Source organism: Laccaria bicolor, genomic scaffold (genome assembly GCF_000143565.1).
Source record: "Laccaria bicolor S238N-H82 LACBIscaffold_4 genomic scaffold, whole genome shotgun sequence".
NCBI lineage: Eukaryota > Fungi > Basidiomycota > Agaricomycetes > Agaricales > Hydnangiaceae > Laccaria > Laccaria bicolor.
Window position 1 is genome coordinate 1,139,811 of NW_001889875.1, and position 20,455 is coordinate 1,160,265.

Genomic DNA, 20,455 nt, shown 5'->3' on the forward strand with positions numbered 1-20,455 from the left:
AGCCACAGTTTTCCGATAGTAAAAACCATAAAGCACGGTAGAACAAACTGACTACTTTCTTCTCGGATCTCGCACCTCTTGTTCACTAATAATCATCGCTCGAATTTCGGCTGCAAAATTATCCTATATCAAAATCCTTCTGGTCAGCTGAGACGCCGAACGATACAAGATGGCTACCTACATTCGAAGCAAATTCAGCTTTCAACGGATCTACCTGCCTCCAAGCCCAGCCAAACTCAGCTAGCATCTTTTCCTGCTTCGCTGCATCTGCAGTCAAAAACCTTGCTGCTCTCAATTGCACATCTCCTGGCTTTGTTGTGAAGTCGGCTGCGGACATAGGGAACATGGCATCCCTGCGTCTCTTGGCTTCTTCTTCCTCTTTTTCAAGTTCGCGGCGCTTTCTTTCGAGGGGCAAGAGACGAGAAAGATATGTGTGTCGCATTACGGAGTAATCTGTGTCCCAAAGTGATTGAAAGAGATGGTTTTGACGAAATTCCTCATAATATTCCTGTGAAAGGTGGTTAGAGCTCATCAAATCTCCGGTAAACGATCAAGGTGGTCGGAAACAGAAGTGACAATATAAAGCAGCTTACATCTAATTTTTCGTATATTTCTATATTGTCAGGATCTTGAGAGGCTAGATCCGAAGCAGGGAGCACGTCGTCTTTAGAGTAATATAAGTCCAGAACTTCTTGTGTATATTCTCCGGCGTGGGCAGCGTAGAGACGATCTAGATCCTCAAGATGTTCTTCCTTCAAAGCTTGAATCTCTTCCTTGACTGATGCAGAATTTTCTGGTTTCTCCAAATACGCCTTCATTTCTTCGATGCTGGGTTATTCGTACAGCCAGGTACCTCCAGCAAAATTTGGGAGATACAGCACCTACGTAGGAATAGGGCGATCCTTCTGCGTTAGAATGTACTGAGCAAGGCGGTGTCGCTCGAGAGCTTCGTGTAGGTGTGCATCATCGATCTCTTCGTCATGAAAATCGCTTTCAAAACCGTTTTGACCTTCAAAGACTGGGTTCGGTCTTCTGAGCGTAGCTGAAATGTCAGGTCTGGGTATTTCTTGTGTTTCGGTGTCATTCATGTCGAGAGACTGGTTGTAAAAGCCAAACTTGACGAGGTATCATCGGCGAATCCCGCGATGACGATGGCAAACATGAGCAATGCAAACACTTCTCTCGTAACGTTTTCTTGATCCAATTCCGTTGGACAGAATGACCTCCTTCGTAATGGTGAGCAGAATGAATTTCTGGCTCATTTATCGATAAACTGTATTGTGTAAGCAGCAGACATCCGTAAGACTGCGAAATTCCCTGCATTGATCACGGTTCTCTGCTGCGCTGTTCAAATCTTGAGATCACTTGTGGTATACATCTCAGGCTCGCATTATCTCGAACGAAATCAAAACGAAATATTCTTTTTTTTTTGGCAATACCTCTCACTTAATAGAGTTCAAAAATCAAGGGAACTTCTTAATCTTCTCATTGAACGCGGTGCACTCACTGGTAATCACAAATTCCTAGTCATGCAACACTACATTCAGACATGCTCCACTGGCATCCCAGCGAGCTGATAAGAAAACTTGAACGAAGAAAGTTTTGCCCAGTGAGATCTAGTTCGAGTGCCTGACTGCCAGTAGATACCAGTAGCCAATGATATCTTTGAGGCGGACGTTTTCCTTCGCGCCGTACGGCGAGGGAACTTTGAGGACATTCCAATACTTAGTGTGTACCTGTGTGCGTATGCCTATCAAAGCGGGGGACCCAGACGTGCATAAATGGACAGCACCAGACCTCACCAGACAGCACCTGATAGCGAGTGTTCCTGACAGCTGCATACAGTTTGGTATCTGTAGAGGATCTAATTATAAATTGGATTGCTTATCGCGGCAGGACAAATTATTGACATACTTAGGCACAAATTTAGGTGGAAATTCCAAGTCAAAACTGTGTAACCGCAAAGGAGTGTGTGTTTTAGAATATGAACAACATAGAATCTACATCTATATGTGCAGTATCAAAATTTTGAAAGTAACGGCTGCAAAGATATGATTCATAGGGCCAAATTGAAGCTACGAAAAATCCTCACAATACACAAGAGAATACTACTGTGCTTGTTAGCCTATTTAGATAGGCTGTCATCAGGCATTCGGAGAAATGGCAATGCACGTGCTAAAGAGACGATTTGAAATCAAACGTTCTCTTTGCTGTAGCTACCATGATCAGGCTCCCTGGTATCAGCAACTGGACGGGAGAAGGAGGGCTTGAGCTCGGTCTCGAGACCGACATAGTCGTACGCGAATTCTCCCATCTCGCACTCGTCGATGCCAACAATCTCGGTCTCCTCAGACACCGTCACCCGCAGGCCTGGGATATAGTGCATGACCCAGAGTATGATGGTCTAAACCGTGTTAGGATCACTCCAAAGTTTGACAAGGGAAAGCTTACGGTGACGACGAACGAGTAGGCGATGCCTGTAGATGAGTCGGCGAGATGGATGGCCAATTGTACCCAATGACGGTCAAGCCAACCGCCCGGAATTACGGTAATGCCATCAAATCCAGCCACGCTACGTTGTGCGAAGAGTGCAGTCAGAATGTTGCCGACGACACCACCAATAGCATGAGAGGCGAAAACCTGTGCAAGTGATCAGCAAATTACAGAATGAAATGACATGATACCAACATCTAGTGAATCATCGTATCCAACGAGGAATTTTAGTTGAGTGGCGAAATTGCATACAGTGCCGGCCGCGACACCGAATAGGACCGCAGCGGCTATTTATAACTGTGAGGGGGATGAAATGGCAACTTGAAGACACTTACGCGAGCCCACAAACCCAGATCCAGGAGTGATAGCTACGAGGCCAGCAATGGCGCCGGAACAAAAGCCAACGGCAGACCACTTCCTTTCAACACGATAGTCCTATTTAATTTTATGAAATTCAGACGAGAAGAGATTTGCCAAAGACTTGATCACCGACCCAGAGCATCCAGGTGAGACCTCCGACGCTGGCGGCGAGGTTGGTGACTATGCAAGCCTGTGCAGCTCTCAGGTTAGCGGCAAGTGCTGAACCGCCGTTGAAGCCTAGCATCGGACAATTATTCAGCCCAAATAACTAAACATCAATACCGAAAATAGCTCACCGAACCAACCGAACCAGAGAAAGATAGTGCCAATAACGACATAGGAGGTATTGTGAGGTTTGTACGCAAGTGCCTCAGTACCGTATCCACGACGTTTTCCGAGGTAAACAGAGATTGCGAGGGCGGCGGTTCCGGAAGAAATGTGTACAGGTGTTCCCCCTGCGAAATCGAGACCACCCAGAACAAACACCCAGCCGTTGGAGTTCCACGTCCAGCAAGCAATCGGGTCGTAGACAATGGTAGACCAGATGAAGACGAATACCATGATAGGTCCAAGAGCGCCCCTTTCAGCGAAACCGCCCACCGCGATCATAGGCCTGCGACAGTCATAAGTAGGATCCCGTATGAATATACTTTTGTACTTACGTGATGGCTGCGAACATGAGCTGGTACACGCAGAAGACAATAGAGGGTATACGCGTGCTACCGATTGATGGTTCGCCTAGCACACCTTTCAAACCGAAGTATTCTTTTTCGTCGAAACCGCATTAACCTCCAGAACAAAAAGGTCCAACATGGAATACTCACTAAGATCGCCGATGAACCTGCTTGCCGTACCGCTGAATGTCAAAGAAAATCCCCAGAAGAACCACTATTATAGATTGTAATTAGCGCAGTTGGTGGAAGGTCAAGTAGATGTGTTCACTTGGAAAGAGACGACAGCTAATGTCACCATGCTAAGGTAGATCATGGAGAGCGCGTTCTTTCGCCTGGAAACAATCATTATCATTTTAGTTGCCCGTGTCCAAGGCGCATACCTCAAGAGCCCAGCATAGAAGTAGCCAACACCGGGAATCATGATCCAAACGAGCGCGGTCGATGCCAGCACCCAAGCGATGTCTCCGGGGTTGTAAAGGTTGGGAGTGGCATTATCAGTAACGATTAAAGACGCAGCTAATGAAGTTGATGTTCGTTAGTCGGATATGTTCAGTCACGGTGGGGGGGAAACTCACATGCGTCGTAAGTGACGTTCACCATTGTTGGCGGGAGAAAAGAGGAGGTGGGAGAAGCTTATCTCGTAAGAAACCTTGGTTCACTTATATACATAGGAGAAGCTGTTCGCATGAAGATAAGCTTCGAAACCACGCATGTCATAATGTTCAGCGCTAGAATCTAAAAAAAACCTACGATATGCCGTAGTCAGCATTGGTCCGTCTTATCTATGGATTCAGTTGGGTTTTTGACCTGAACCTAGTTTATATTTACTTGTGTAGAATGGGGCCAAGTTCCTGTCCAGTTGTTCCATGGGGAGCGGTGTGGGAAGGTGTGGGATCATTACTTAGTTGTCAAATCGTGGGATGATAAAGGCATGGGAGATAAGCTGAGATAAGCCAAAAAAAGGGCCAGGATGGATGCCCCATTTGATAGAGAGTCAGATTGCTTTAGCACGTCCGACGTCGACAACCTTCCATCAAGAGCAACTTGTAAGTATATGTGGGGAGGGAATCATGTTCAACTGTTGTGATACTTACTCGGATTGACTGGATCAACTGATGCCAACATGATACATCAAGTTGCATGTACGTTTTATGCTGGTAGTAGCGCCAAAAAAGTTGAGCGTGGACTGGTGACCGTGATCGTGATTCAGGCTCCAACAAGTTTCTCGTTCGAGTGAGATTTTGGAGGCAATTTAAGGTAGTTGCTCGTTCCGTGATGCGTCGGCCTGATTAACGATGGTTTCCTGATGTTCGGAGCATCAGAAGTATTATCCCGGCATCCGTGGAGGTGGAAGAATGGCATCAATTCATTTGCGACGACTGCTGAGGCGGGTTATCGCTTTGATAATTACCGTGATTGGTAGGGCCGAGGTAATTTGAATTCTACTACCATGGCCTTTCCATCATCCAGTCTCCAGATACGCCTGTGTTGAAACTTGATAGAAAAACAAATGATGCATTCTCAATGGACCTACAGACGCCAGATCATAAATTCTTTCTTCCATCATTCGTATCATATTCAGCATTTCCCTCAGTATCAGTCGTGGATCCAGGACCTTAGGATTCGGACTGATGTGCAACAGGGGAGTACGGGGTGAAAGGTAAGTTTCTCGTTAATTACATTTACGAGCATGGAGAATCTTGAAACGCACGGGTTGACGAATTGAGTTGAATCCTGTCCTGGCTGTTACAGAATGCTTGATGGTGGAAGCACCAACGCGTTTAATTCAGATGCGTTTGATCTATGCCAACACAGATACTGGTACATAGCACCCCTTGGGTTGAGGTCGAGAATGTGATGAGTCCTTTTCTGGCGCTAGTTTCACTTTGTATCTGTTTTGAGATACAAATCTAATCACGTGTTCAACGTGTTCCTGACCTCACACTCTCCCCTAGCGCCAGCTTATCTTTTCGCTTTCTAGATTGGTCCAGATTAATGCGTCCCGAAGCGAGGGCCGACATTTCAAAGTGTTCTCCCAGTATGCCAGCGGAGTCATGTCCTAAGCCTTAAGGGATCAAATCCACGTCTCAATGAAACCATATCTTGAAACTTTGAGGCTGGCACCAGCAGGTGGGTTGTTTATCCTTCTACCAACAATCTCATCAACAAGTGAAAAAAGTTTGGTGTTCACTGATCAGGTCCCTCAGTCTCTCAGATCCCCGATTGGCGGATAAGAAACCGACAGGTGTTGTTCATGTGATGGGGTGTTGAAGCCTCCCCCATTTCCAGACCAATGATATCTTGAAGGCGCTGCGGCTTCCGGAGTTAAGACAAAAATGGTCAGTTCAATTACATTTGACCCTGATCTTGCGGTGACTGAAGGTGTTCTTGTCAAGCATGAGCCAACCCAGTCTTGACGTCAAAGGTTTCTCAGCGGGAAACCTTAATCCTGGGAAAGCCTCTGTGCAACTTGTACTTAACATCGGCTTGCGGGCACCGGGGAGAAACATACTACTTTCGCGGTATCTACCCTATCAGCAATCCTCGTGGGTTTGTTATAACCTCTTTGCAGATTAGTGGAACGCGCCAACACGTTGAAGCTCTGAAGTTAAGGCTTTCAAAACCGCCTTGACCCCTTCCTTGCCTTTTCGCCTTCCTGCCTCCTCAGGTCACGATTGCGACGCCACTAGGCAGATCATCATACCTCCGTGTTCTCTGGTAATTTAAGCACTTTCGTGCCGTTCTTTTCAACATGTCGTCTCGAGCAGCAGCGGGGCGGAAGCGATTGCAGCCCCTTCAAGATCCGCTTCCGACCTCTCATAAAACGCCAGCTAAGGGACTTTTCTCCCGAGCCAAGCGTACAGTCCCCAGTTCACCGTCTAAGCTTCAGGAAGTTACGGCATCTCCGACTTCAGCAGGGTCCACCTCTTGGCCATACCCTCAAAATGATCCTTCTGAAAATACACGTGACTACCCTTTGAGGGAGTTCAGCGCCCCCCACAAAAGAGGAGATTCACCAGCCCCGCTCGCGTCACCGCGCCATGACGTGCGGTATCGGCGACCCGCCACTTCACCGGGAAACGGATTATCGGAGAAGGCCATTTCATCCCAGTTTCCCTTTCCTCCTTCGAATGATTTCGGACTCTTGGAAGCGACATACCAGCCTCCACCTCCATCAAAAAACTCTCGCGTGTCAACTGCTCGTGCGCATTCACGTCCACTTCGAATTCAACCCGCTGGCCCTGTTCCAATCTATTCTGATAATTCACCAACCCTCTCAGAAGTTCATCTCGAATCTCCGGAAAACTCGGCTATTTCGCAGTCTCTTTTGCTTCATGCATCTCCGCCTCTCACAGAATTACCAGCCTATGCCCCTATTTCTCCGAATATGCCGTTAGTGCGACCAACTCTTCAAATCGACGCGACCAACCTTTACTCAGCGAACATGCGCTCCGACAATGGCTCCCCCGCAACTAGGTGGGGCTCAGATCCCTCCTTACTATTTCCTTCTCCTCCAAGTTCAAACCCTTGTTACTCGCCGTCCCGTTCTCGACTTGAGTCACCTTCCTTGCCTTCGCTTGTCACACCACAGGATGACGGAAACTCTTATCCACCGCTTTCAAATTCTAGTGGCGCACCCTCACTTCACACGTTCGGCCAATCTAGGCGTGCTAATGCCTCAGACTCGGCCATATCTACGCGTTCTGGGGATTTTTCGAAGTCGCCGATCGTGGAATCTCCCAAGGCATCTAAGACATCCTCTCCGACCTTCATTTTTCCTGTTTCCCGCTCCCTTGCCCGTCCGAAATCCACACCCAAGTTAAACGGGCAAAAAGTCAATATTAGGCATTTACGGAGGGACTCTTTTGGACAGACTTTGTCTCCGATTAGTCCTACGTCGTCTCAATCACCCACCAATAATTATCCTCCAAGAACCCAAAGGGTTTCCATGAGCTCGTCGTCGTCTCAATCCATCAATTCTTCTCGCACGGGTTCTTCGGACTCTTTTTCTCAAAGTGACAACGTTCGAGGACAACTTTCGTCCGCAATAGTTCCTGAATCTCCAGCTCCATTTTTCTATCCAAGTGCTCGCACGCGAGCCCATCCAGGCGTGCGCCCTGCTGCCAAGTTCAAGTTCAAGACTCAAACGAAGAAACAATTTGATGAAGCTGATCATCGTTCGCGGTTCATGGGTATACCCTTCAAGAAGAAGTCTAAGCCCGTGACACCCACTTCCCCTCTTGCATTCGAACCCTTATCCGTGTCCGCGTATTCTCCTTCTGAAGGTCCAACCATTACAGAAGATATGTCAGCACTAGGAACTCGATCTCAAGACTCCCGACAGGAGGAATACATCGTAGTTCAAAATCACGCTTCAGACCTTGAACAAAAAGCGGAAAGGGATCGAAGGATCAAATCTAGGATTGGAAATTACCCCTTGGACCCGTATGATTCAGTTCTTTTGGACAAGTAAGTCGCCAGTTCTAAAGTGGCCGTGGTCTCAACTAAGCAAAACATAGTGATCGCCAGACAGGGGAGCTTCTGTATCGCCTCAACCCGACCGGCTCTCCGAGCTTCCATAACTATGGAAACACTCCTCCTCTTGCCGTTCTCGATTTGGGCTGTGGACAAGGGTAAATTCATCACGGATATTTCGACGGTCTTACTTACCATCTCCGATCAGACACTGGGTTGTGGATGCCGCTATTGCTTGGAAGGGTTATGGAACCAAGGTCACGGGTTACGATATGGTCGACATTTCCAAAGGGCTTCTTCCATGGGCGGTTAAACACGGCGTCAAGAATAACATCAAATTTGTTCGAGGCAACTTGTACATATTCCTCGCTGTCTTGTTCTATCGCTATCGTTCTCATATATATTTTTCTCGTAGCTTGAAGCAGCGACTCCCGTTTAGCGACAACACTTTCGACCTGGTGCGAATGTCTTGCCTGACCCTGTGCATTACCTCGGACGCCTGGGTGTTCGTGTTTCAGGAAGTGTGTCGCGTCTTGAGTCCGGGCGGCCGTTTGGAGTTGATCGACGATAGTATCTTCTTTCCATATGGCAAGGCATCTCCATCGCCCGACAATATACTCCCCATTCCGCCAACTCGTCGTCTGGACGCCGACGCCCCCCAGTTGAGTGTCAGCATCCCGTCGTCGGTATTTTCGACATTCAGCATCTATGACTCCAATAGCTCCAATCCCGGTCTTGGCTTCGCAGAAGGAGAGGTGGATGATGACGATGCTTATTACGGCCTCGACCAGGTAGACGAAGAATCTGATACTGACGATGCTGCCACTCTCAATGGTCGCGATGAGATGCCAGCAGCTGACAGAGATTCTCCAAGTCCTCGAGCGACACCCGTGCCACGCAGGCAAGCAAGGACAGCACAGCTAGGTCGGAATAGGGATTCTTGGGCCCATCATGCTGCCATCACACTTGATTTGGAATCTCTATTTGAACATATGCTCACGCATAAGTTCGGTATCAGCATCTATCCCGAAGAATTCGTACTGGACTTGATGAAGGAGGTCTTTGGATACGCTGAACAAATAAGCACAATGCACCTCACTCTTGCTTCACCGGACTCAGCTGCAGACGACGTTGGGGTTCGAGGACGAAGCGGTGAGGCTCATCGCAGCACGTCCAAGTTGGAGGTGCTCTCTCAGTCTCCTGGATTGATGTTGTGGCCATCGACTTTCATCCCCATGCAACAATCGGAGCTTGAGATTCATGCTAGCAAGCACCTGCGCATGTTGCTATCTTGCAAGAATCTTTTAGTCGAACATGCTATAGAGGCCACTGACGACGAGGAGATTGACGAGGAGTCTGTACTGGAGGCGCTTTATGAATACGAGGGGTGCGCTTTACTCTTTTTGCTTCTAGCTAGCCTGATTCTGAACGAGCTTTTGTTTTCTAGCTTCCTCCGTCAACGGTTCAACCCCCCTCCGCTTGAGTTTGGGGTGGGCGGACGCGACGAATCTCCAGCATCTGATTCCGCCAGCCAACGCGGTTCCGTCTTCTCCGTATCATCTGAGTACCAAGATGCCATGTGGGAGTACCAATCGTAAGCCCCCTCTCCTTTCATCCGATTCATACCTCACCACCCTTTCGTTGCAGAGAGCTTCGACAGCGATTCGCTTGGCCAGGCGACCTCCGCCCCGACTCTCCCCGTATGGCGAGGTTACAGGGTACACCAACATTCCATACCTCCATCCCCTCGAGTTCTAGTGGCACCTTGCCTCTTATGAATCCAGGGACGAACATCAATTCCTCTCATCCTGACAATTCGAGGACTCCAACCCCACGTCACTCGAGTAATGGGTCTCCTCCATACTCTCGTGAGGAGATGACACATGTCCGCACGTTCCACGTCTACGAGGCTATCAAACTCGACGAATCGGTTCTCGGTACCGCAATTTGAATGTAATCAGTGGATCCTTTTTTTTCTGCGTCTGCCAGTTGCAACTCAACATTTTTCTTGGCCTCCAACCTATAGATTTGTAACCTCACTAGATTATTTATATGTAAATCACCGACGCCCAGCAATCCTGTTTCGAGTATGTCTGCTATACCAACACTATCTATTGCCCTATGTACTAGGGCTTTTGGCCAGGATTATCTGAGAGATTTATTACGTCTTCTTATCTTCTGTGTCTTTTCATGACAGTGGCGGCGGCGACAAGCCTGCAAAGCTTAGGTGGTAAAATCAAGTATAAGTAACGGCGCAGTTAGGGCGGTCAAATGGTCCATCACTGATGGGCCAGCGGCGTGTGACAGGCGCCCATCGACTTGAACAGCGGGCCAGCGGACTCGGCCGAGCTGTCAAGAATTCGGCCTTGGCATGACTGGGCCGAGACTCTAAAATAGGCCATGCGACATGGGTGGGCCGCACGAACAGAGCCCCATAGAGGATGGATCGGCCCACTTTGCCCAATTGCGCAGATCCCATTGTTGGGCCCATTAGTCTTTCATGCAGTTAACCAGAGTGCTGCCTCGTTAGTACCACTGTGGGGGACCACACAGGAGAAACTTAAATAGATATCTTCCAGGGGGCTCCCATCGGCGCATGTGAACACAACTACAGTCGCGGACAGCCAAAGTCAACTAAATTGATATCTCAGGAAGGAATAAATATTTTGACATTCTGACTTCAGATTTGAACTCAGGATGTAAAAATACGTCCAAAAACACCTTTTCGAAGTTTTTCCCACGAGAAATTGGGTTGGCAAAAATTTTGGACTATTTTTGTCATTCGGTAGGGCTCTTCAGTGGCTCTTCAGACCCCCTTGGCAGGCTTCCAATGCCAGAGGTGACCAAAAAAATTGGTGGCACTTGCCAAACATTGTAATTCTGATTGGAAATCAATAATATACAATCTGCTAGAGGTGGGGAGAGGAGGGGGGCCCAAGAGACAGGGTTCATTGAGGGTCCATGGGGGTGGGAAGACCTGAGTTGCCATTTTAAGTAGTTTAAAATCATTTTTTTCTACAAAAACGGCTCATCAGAATTTCCCGAAAGTCCGGGATCAGATGCAGAATTAAAAAAGGAGTCAATTGCACTATTTTTCATGATTTTAGGCGTCCATTTGAGGGCTGGCCAATATTTTGGGGGTAAAATTTCTCATTTCATTGATTTTGAAAAATCGGCTTGTGGAAATCAAAGCATTGAGTCATAATCTTCATGTTTCTGCAATAAAAAGTACTATTGAAGGTTTTGCAGGGTCCTCATATCATGATCAAAAATTTAGTTGACTTTGGCTGTCCGCAACTGTACCTCCGACATGCAAGAGGACTCAGATCCACTGATGCTAGACATCTGATCTGTCACATGCCACTGACAGTGGCTATTTCCGAGCTTCGGAAATGCAAGTCAATGCTTGGTCGACACCAACCTCAGTCCCATGCTCAACCACTACTTTATTACATCTAGTAGCGGAATATGATTTAATTCAATAGAACATGCTTGTTATTGAATGGGAGGAATAAATGTATCTGTTGTGCTTTGGCAATGTGACTGGCATTGGGCTCAGACTGGTCTTGGTGAAGTGTAACTGGACTTGAGGCTAGAGGTTTCTCAAGACAAATAAAAGTATTACAGCACTTTTCATATCTATGCGGAATCGCGTTTATGAAAATTCTGCAGCTTTGGTTATGTTGACGCATGACGTCACGATGCCGGTGCTTCGGCAACACATTGCGCAAGTTCGTCAACAAGCTAAACTTACATGCACCCCCCCAATTATAACCTTTGGTGTTGTTATACCCACTCATTTGAAAGCCTTCACTTGGATGTTCCATTGTAAGTACATAAATAGTCAAGACGACATCTCCTGCTCCCTCTCCTCCAACTCGTGTCGCTGGTTCGAACCAGCTTTATTTAAAGTCGGGAGAACCTGCTTAGCGATGGATGCAGGTATGTCGGTGGTGTACAAGAACACATCGGCAAAGGGCGACACTGTGAGTTGGTCGTTCTTGGTGAAGGGGCCAGCGTAGATGTCGAAGCTTTGGGAACCAGAGTTGGTGATCATGATGTTGGGGATGGAGGTGCGGGTGTTGTTGATGGCCAGTGCGATTGGGATGGCCTGGTTAGTAGGAAAAGGTCAAATGGGCAGACACGCCAAGGCACTAACGACACACATTCTCAATGAACAATGAAAGCAAGGAGTTGATCTGCCAATATCTTGTTAGCAAACCGTCCTTCGGCGTGCTCAATGAAAAGAGACATACTGGCTGATCGTGAAATCATGGGGTGCCGTTCCAAACTGGAAAGACAAATCGAATTTCTTTGACAATTTTTTGAGGCCAGTGTCGATGGATTTGCTGCTGGATGTGTCAAAACTGAACTGATTGCGTTGAGTGTGGTACTATACAAATTGGCTCTAATGAGGGGAACATCAAGGTGATGCTCTAATGGGCAAGTTGAACGTCAAAGGCGAGCAGCGTTGCCGAAGTGCCGGCATCGTGACATCATGCGTCAACATAACCAAAGCTGCAGAATTTTCGCAAACACGATTCCACATAGATGTGAAAAGCACTGTAACTCAATTGAATTACATATCTTTATTCATGTAGCAATGCTTGAGGCCATAAAGTATATGTTGGGAGATGCCTGGTATGGTTGGAGAAGATTGGGCCTGTTTTCTCTTCTTTTTCAGCTGGAACTGGCAAAGGGTATCATACTGTGCTATATCAAGTTATTATACAAGAGTTTGGTACACCAGCAGAGACCTCAGAATGTAAGTTATGTGGAAGGCAAAGGAGGACACGCTTCGGAGAAGCTTCTAGCCAGGTAGCCAGTGGTGGCTGTACCTCCCCCCCCCCACCTGTGGGACTCAATGTACTGGATTGGTGGATCTGAGGCCTCTTGCTGACATGTACCAATTCCCACATCAGGGTCTTCACACTATATCAGGAAAAATGATTGATCACACACCCAAATCCGTACATACACTCAGATAGATATGATAGATGTTCTTCCTTTCTCCCCCACTGCTTGCTTGTGCTTCTGCCATGGTTTGAAAGCATCCTAACTATGATCCAGTACTCAGTGCAGGTCCTTGCTATGTGGAATTCTTTCACAATGATGGTCATATAGAACAAAAGCCTGTCTTTGATGATAGAAACTCGATTGCTAAATTTGGGCTTATAAACTGTGATCTCTGCTGCTACTATCTGCCATTGACCTTGACACTTGGGACTGGTTCATTTGTCAGGCATCGAGACTCTAATGAATGCAAAAAGGATGTCAAAAGGGAGATAAAAGGGCTCCAAGATGTAATGGAGGCATCAAGAAAAAGAGCAGCCTCAAGTGTCTCTCAAATTTCAAGCACTCAACAGCCATCTCCAACAAAGAAGACACAATGTGGAAGGGGCAGAGAATGAGGGCAGGATGTATGTACTAATTTGATCTAAGCACTCACATGGATTTGGATCTATTATTAATCATTGTTACCGATATAGTGTGAAGACCCTGATGTGGGAATTGGTACATGTCAGAGGTAGTTGCATTCACAGGATGCACCGATGGGAGCCCCCTGATATCTTCTTAACTAGAGGCTGACACTTAGCAGCGGCAGCAGGCACCTTGCTTGCTGACAAATATGCTGCTTTGCACTAATATGATGCGACTTTTTTTTTCTGTAACAAAGGAAACAGTGTTCAAGAGCTATAGTGCTACATAGTTGACTGGAAAGTTGTATATAAACATTGAAGCTGGCACTAAGAAAGAGACAACAATATCATGTTTTGAAAAGACCAGCTGTTTGCACCAGTTTGCTCGCTTGTGTGCACAATACTGTACTATTTTGACCAAGTGTTCACGTCACACCTCACATCAACAAAAAAACTATTTTTTTTAAATTCATCTTAAATCAAAAGAAATTTTTTTGGCCATCTTGGTGTGAAAAATTTCTAAAAATTGTGAACACTTGGTTGAAATAGTACAGTATGCAAGAAATGAGCCCCATGGCCTGTAGGAAGTTTGTTTGTTCATGCTTGCCCACTCACCTGCACAATATGGTGTACTTTACACTCCCCCACACACTCCGGTCAGACTCCACCTGGACTCCGCTGGACTCCATCTGGACTCCATTCAGTCCAGGTGGAGTCTACCTCAAATAGAACCAAATGTATATTTTTTGGATCATCAAGCTGGAGTCCAGATGGAGTCTGCATAGACTCTGTCTGGACTCTCTCAAGGAATGTTGTGGAATTTTAACAAGTCAGACCTTCTGCCACCTCAAAATTCCACACAAAATTCATAGGTGAACAGATATTGTATTGATAACTGTATACATAACTATATAGAAAGAAAATTGGAGTATAAATAAGTTAATTTTAATACATTCTATGTTACAGAGAGGGGGGAAGGAGTGGGAGGGAGGGAGTGGTGATCAGGAAGGGAGGGGGGAGGGAAAGGGAGAAGGGAGAGAGGAATGGAGGGGGGAGGGCAAGGGGGAAGGGAAAGAGGAATGGAGGGAGGGGTGGAGAGGAATGGAGGGGGACAGAGGAATGGAGGGGAAGGGAAAGGGAGAAGGGAGGGTGGAATGGAGGGAGAGTGGAAGGGAGGGAGGGGGGAGAGAGAGGAATGGAGGGGGGAAAGAGGAATGGAAGGGGGAGGGAGTGGTGAGCAGCATGGGAGGGGGTGGTGAGTAATGAAGGGGGCAAGGAGTGGTGGTGCTTGGCCCTCGTCGTGTCCTGCGTGGGCGTTGTGTTGTTGTCCCAGGGCGGCTGTTCGTCATCGTCACATGTCATCATTGTCGCGTGTTGTGGTCGTGGTCATTGTCGCATGTCGTCGTTGTCATGTGTCATCGTTGTCACGTGTTGTTGTCGTCACGTGGTGTCATCGTGGTCTTTGTCACGTGTGGTCATTGTCATGTGTGGTTGTTGCATGTGGTTGTCGTTGCGTGTGGTTGTTGTCGTGTGTTGTCACGTGTCATCGTCGTTGTTGTTGCATGTTGTTGTCGTTGCCTGTCATCGTCGTCATGTGTTGTTGTTGTTGTTGTGTGTCGTCATCCTCATGTGTCGTCATTGTCGCGTGTCGTCATTGTCGCGTGTCGTTGACACATCATCGTGTCGTGGGTGGTGGTGGGTCGCCATTGCCATCCTGTTGTCAGTGTTGGTGGTGGTCATGGGCCATTGTTGGCATTGGTGGGGTGTGGTGTTGTTGTGTGGGGTTGCCGTTGTCGTGAGGTCAGTTTGAACGAGGTGGGGTGGTTGGGTGTGTCGACCGAGGTTGGATATGGTGGGCAGGTGGTGGTGGGAGGACAAAAGACAACGACGTGGCAACAAAGCCAACGTGTTTGGCCAGCTTTCAGAACGTGCCAGGAGCGAGGGTATATGATGTATGAAAATTGTGTAGCTAATAATGCCTTCATGGTGTAGTGGTTTATTGCAGTGGTAAAAGCTGCCTAAGTGATCAAGTGTTCAATTCCTGGTCATGGCATTCTTTTTTCCTTGTCTAATAATCACAATAATAAATAAACAGAAATTGTAAACTCTTGCTGGACTCCATATGGAGTCTGGCTGGTTGACTGTGTTATGAGGTGGAGTCCATGCAGTCCAGATGGTGGACCTGGAGTCCAGCTGGAGTCCAGGTGGATTCTAGACTAACATTTGGCTGGGTTGCCACCAAAGAAAAAATTAGAAAAAATACTGGATGAACAACAGTAATCCATCTGGAGTCCATTGGAGTCCATCTGGAGTCCAACCGGAATATGTGGGGGAGTGTAAAGTCCTCACAATATGCAAGAAAAGACCCCCATGGCCACTGGGTAGTTTGTTTGTACCTGTTTAGGGTATTTATGACCCTGGGAGACCTTGACAAGCAAGGTGACTTGTTGTACATATGTGATTTGAATGTGTTGGTGGCAGCCTCATTGTTGCATGCAGGTGCAACAACAAGGTGAATTTTTCTTCACCAATCAGCCAATATTCCCCACCCATTTTCTCTGCTCTTGCTGCGATGCTGCAAAACTTGAGTAGTTTCAATGTTGGAAAAATCCCAATTAGCATATCAGTACTTGCAGTAGCTGACAGTTTCTTAGGTACTAATCAGTCTCTGGGTGCCTCAATATAAGCATTCAATATGGTCAGCCTGTAACTTTACCTTGTGTGTATGTCAATGATTATTTGGTGATAATCTAACAATCACATTACATGACAATGGTATGTAGACCAGGGCTTTTTGTGGGTATGAGCTACCTAAACTATGTAACTGTCTCACTGTTTATGCCTGCTTTCATGACTTTTCTGTTTGTAAAAGCATCAGGGTGCAGACTTTCCGTGAACTGAAGAGCTCCACTTCAGGGCAGTGCATCACCTTCTGCCCAAGTGGGGCTACTCCACTGGCACAAACATAAACATGGAGTTTCATGCAATATATAACATCAGGAAAAAGTGGACTTGTAATATAGCAGTACATAGACATGATAGCACTGGTAGCGCCATTGAGAGCCCCCTGATATATAGTTTCTGGTAGATACATTGACAAATACATATCACTACAAATAAGTCTATAGCTTAGTGCAGCTGTACTGTAGCATCATGTAGGTTGATAGAGTCAAATTCCTGCAGTTGTGCATAGCTCTATGTGATCTCTATGGTTCAAAGTAGCTTGAGAAATACCTTAAAAGCAGAATTGGTTTATTTTGTCCGGGTTTTCTAATACCGCAGAACCGTATTGCAATGTGTCACACTGACATTTTGTAGTGTAGTGTAAGTATTCTATTCTATTTCATATCATATAGTCACATTTTAAAAGCCTGCATTGAGCGAGACTCAAACTCTAGGCCTAGGGCTTGTGGTATTACTTGCTTTGGTTAGTTATCAATAGTTTCCACTACACCAGCAGGCAATATCTTTAACAAGGAATCTTAGGTTATTATGATCATTGTGTGTCAAGGCTTGAGTAAGCCACCACTGTGGGACCATTCTTGATGTGGAATCGCTAATGTACCTTTTTCTTTCTCAGCATCAACGGGCTATGTTGCACAACTCACAACCTTTATCTATGTCCTTGCTCCCTTCACCAATATCTTGCCCAATCAATCCACTGGCACATGATTATTGGTTAGCCCGGATGTGCTGATCTTCTCTAGGCACCCTTTCTCATGTTCCATATCCTTTACCAACTCTGACAATTTGGTTGCTCATCTGTGAGACAGATTTAAGGGATCCGATGGCGTCGTCTAGGTGTGCTGGGGGCGTGGAATGAGGTTTCCCATCAGGCTCAACATGAGTTTTATCTTTCAAAGCCAGGATGCTGTGTGATGCTGAAGCTGAGGCAGTGAAGCCTACAAGTCTCTAGGGATTGTCACGGGTAACCCCGGGGTATTCCCAGCGGTACGGGTTTACAAAAACCCAGGGGTACCCCAACCCGCACGAGGGTACGCCTCCTGAGAATGACCAGAAAACCTCGCAAGTGCATTGCATGTGTCAACTGACACTGCCGTGCAGCCTTGCGAGGGTAGTCATATAATAGATATATTAGTAACTGGGGTGCTGTACGGCATGCACCCCAGTGGCCAGACAATGTGGAGGTTGACGCACCTTGCCACTCGCCCGTGGCTTCCTCAGAACGCCCACATACCTACTCGCATATCTTCGGGATGGAGGATGGGGTCCATTGATGTGGGCTGGTGATGGTCAACGCAACGTTAACGTCAGGATTGGGTTGGTGCAAGGTTGGTGTGGTTGATGGGGCGAAGCGACGGGCTTCAGCTCATCGGGGTTGGTGTTGTGGGCAGTCGTGATGGGCGCCGTGGCCCTGGCTGGAGGAGAGACAGTGGTCGTTAAAAGGAAACCTGTAGTATGGCAAATGGGTCAGCAAGGACGAAGAGGGTGGGAGCTGCTCACCCGCCTTACCGATGCATCCTCATGTTCCACCCTTCTGTCTCATTCGCCATCGTCAGGCATTGTCATTCACCGTCGTCGTGCATTGTCGTTCACCATTGTCGTGCATCATCATTCACCGTCGTCGTGCATCGTCATTTGCTGTTGTCGTACCTCGTCGTTTGCCAGCATCGTTTGTAGCCATTAGTTCTAGTTGCACGTCGCCAATGGCGACATGGTCCCTGCATCTGATGTAAACAAAGGACAGAGGAGGGGAGTCACTGAGACGTAGCTGGAAGACTAGACAGTGATGACGGCATGCGTCGTCACTGTCTGAACGACGTCCCACGTTGTCTTCACCATGTCCTGTCATGAGCTCGTTCAGCTGCTGGGGCTGATGACGTGGCCTTGCCATGTCGTTGCCGTCGTCGTTGGTGTGTGCCGTGAGGGTTGTGGGTGGTTGAGGCTGTGTGCGACGACAAATGATGACCATTGTTGTTTGCGGCATGCAGGTAGTTGTGAGAATTGTGATCAAGATGGTTGATCGCAATTCAAACTCCTACTGAAAACCCACCAAGTTAATGGTGGGTAACCCGCCAACCCGTGCTGAGGGTATGGGTACAGCAAGGGTCAGACATGTCCAACCTGTACCCCTACCCACACATACCCTTACCCGCAACCCGCACGGGTTTCAAAACCCGTGACAATCACTACAAGTCTCTTGATGCTGGTGTTATGGGGTATACATTTGATTTGGTGCCTATATGACTGGCACTCAGCTCTAACCTCTCCCGTCGAATTTTCCCCCCCTCTACCTCGAATTCAAATGATTCTCAAAACCCCTGCATTTCCACCCTCCTCCAAAGATCCCTGCGCCCCCTCCCACACAACAAATTACACCTTGTCAACTCAATGCGATCACTGCATGAGGTGCTTGATCTCATATCAACCATAGGGATTGATGTGTTTGACACAGGGTGTGCGCAATGCGCTGCTGAAGTTGGGGTGGCACTTAACATCTACTCCTCACAATACACATTTCAACTTTTTGCAATTGGCAGATGTTGGTGATGCATAACCTCACAGTGGTGGAGGCATTTCTTGAAGGATTAGGGGGGTGTTGTGTGGGATAGAGAAACTGTAGATACAAAATCCATAGCATTGATAGCCAGCATAGATTTGGCTGTAACTATGCATCTGACCAATAGGATATTGTTTCCTCAATCAGCTCTAGGCACTATCAAATAACATGGTCATGCTATCATGACCAATGCAGTTACATGTTGCACTTGGTTGAGGTACAGTGCCTACTTTTCCTACATCTGGCTACAGATCTAACTGGCGATCTATCAGAGAAATCATCTTTTCCTGATGAATGGGTGCAGCCTGGATGTGTGAAGCATAGTGTTTGAAAGTTAGGTTAGTTAACCGGAAAATAACTGGAAAATAACCGGACCTAACCACAACACTAACCTAACCGCGGTTAGGGTTAGTTGATTTCGAAAATGGAATAACCGGTTATTTTGCGGTTAACTAACCGTTAAATAACCAGTTATAACCGGTTATAACCAGCCCTATTATACACCCTCAAAACGCACTTGAGAACATCGAAAATGCTTAAAATTTGACTAAGTTACAGTCAAATCTCTAAAATATCACTCAAATGTGTAGACTTTCAAGGATAATTGCATAAATATGTCAATTCTTCACCGATTTTAGCGTTCTTGGGCTCGTTTTAAAGCTAGAATATGCAGAAATAATATCTATCAAGATACATATGAGCATATTTGCCTTGTTATAACCGATTCTTTATTTTTCGGTCCTAACCGGTTAGTTGCGGTCTGGTTAGGTTATTTTAGGTTTCGGGACAAAGGCTAACCAGTCTCAGTCTCGGTTAGAGCCCCTGGGCACCCAATAACTGGACCTAACCGGACTTTCGAACACTAGTGAAGCATTTACTCTGAACTTCTCGCATAGCTGAAGCCAAGAGGGAAGGAGGAGGCAAGAATGGGTGAATCTAGGATCAACACCCATAAGTGAGGAGTGAGTAGTTACAAGATACTCAGCTGGCCCAATATGATTATGCATACTGTAGGAAGTACAGATATACAAAGCACTACATGTAGTGCAAGAGGAAGGCAACATAGCTGACAAGATGGTAGTTCAAGACAAAAGATCAATTAATTATGTAAGATATCCAAATCTAGCTATATACTACACCGCCAAATGACAGGCATGTGAGAAAAACCTGAGAGTCAAACCCTGTGTGGCATGTTTTCCCACCTGTCAGGCAATAATGATCCGAGTCCACACCATGATCGAAATCCGACTAATAGCAGGGTGTGCCCAGGTCGATCTTGGCATTACCTGTCTGGGGCAGCTGGGGACCAGCTGGCAGCCCAGCCTACATAAATTCACTATATTTTCAATATTTCTCCCTGGCCATATTTGTACTAGGTGTTCATGTTCTTATTTAGTCCATAAAATACAAGGGGCAAGGAGGAGGATGACGTTGGCCACATTTTCATAAGCAAGGATTATAAACAGGTTGCATAGTACAAAGGTATAGGGTGTATGGAAGGATGTGAGAAA

General features: G+C 46.9%; 5 protein-coding genes across 5 annotated transcripts; 1 reads left to right on the forward strand and 4 right to left on the reverse strand.

Moving 5' to 3' along the window:
• Window positions 1-118: 118 nt before the first annotated feature.
• LACBIDRAFT_311486 (uncharacterized protein) lies at window positions 119-1,088 on the reverse strand (the record flags this gene model as incomplete). The annotated part of the gene is made up of 3 exons (XM_001876954.1): window positions 119-508; window positions 594-828; window positions 886-1,088. The coding sequence occupies 3 exons, from the start codon at window positions 1,086-1,088 to the stop codon at window positions 119-121; spliced, it is 828 nt and encodes a 275-aa protein (XP_001876989.1).
• An 864-nt stretch (window positions 1,089-1,952) lies between these two features.
• LbAMT1.1a (ammonium transporter) lies at window positions 1,953-4,127 on the reverse strand (the record flags this gene model as incomplete). Its single annotated transcript, XM_001876955.1, has 11 exons — window positions 1,953-2,404; window positions 2,452-2,640; window positions 2,689-2,780; window positions 2,829-2,928; window positions 2,987-3,090; window positions 3,150-3,466; window positions 3,516-3,618; window positions 3,678-3,741; window positions 3,796-3,859; window positions 3,908-4,043; window positions 4,103-4,127. 11 exons carry the CDS (start codon window positions 4,125-4,127, stop codon window positions 2,195-2,197), a joined length of 1,404 nt encoding a protein of 467 aa, XP_001876990.1. The 3' UTR covers window positions 1,953-2,194.
• A 2,152-nt stretch (window positions 4,128-6,279) lies between these two features.
• On the forward strand, window positions 6,280-9,954 carry LACBIDRAFT_323403 (uncharacterized protein; the record flags this gene model as incomplete). The annotated part of the gene is made up of 5 exons (XM_001876493.1): window positions 6,280-7,997; window positions 8,048-8,161; window positions 8,212-9,390; window positions 9,451-9,597; window positions 9,651-9,954. The coding sequence occupies 5 exons, from the start codon at window positions 6,280-6,282 to the stop codon at window positions 9,952-9,954; spliced, it is 3,462 nt and encodes a 1,153-aa protein (XP_001876528.1).
• Window positions 9,955-11,847: 1,893 nt separating this feature from the next.
• LACBIDRAFT_323404 (uncharacterized protein) lies at window positions 11,848-13,044 on the reverse strand (the record flags this gene model as incomplete). Its single annotated transcript, XM_001876956.1, has 6 exons — window positions 11,848-12,114; window positions 12,170-12,239; window positions 12,260-12,396; window positions 12,713-12,716; window positions 12,856-12,935; window positions 12,982-13,044. The coding sequence occupies 6 exons, from the start codon at window positions 13,042-13,044 to the stop codon at window positions 11,848-11,850; spliced, it is 621 nt and encodes a 206-aa protein (XP_001876991.1).
• Window positions 13,045-17,677: 4,633 nt separating this feature from the next.
• LACBIDRAFT_323405 (uncharacterized protein) lies at window positions 17,678-18,356 on the reverse strand (the record flags this gene model as incomplete). Its single annotated transcript, XM_001876957.1, has 2 exons — window positions 17,678-17,802; window positions 18,038-18,356. 2 exons carry the CDS (start codon window positions 18,354-18,356, stop codon window positions 17,678-17,680), a joined length of 444 nt encoding a protein of 147 aa, XP_001876992.1.
• Between the last annotated feature and the right edge of the window lie 2,099 nt (window positions 18,357-20,455).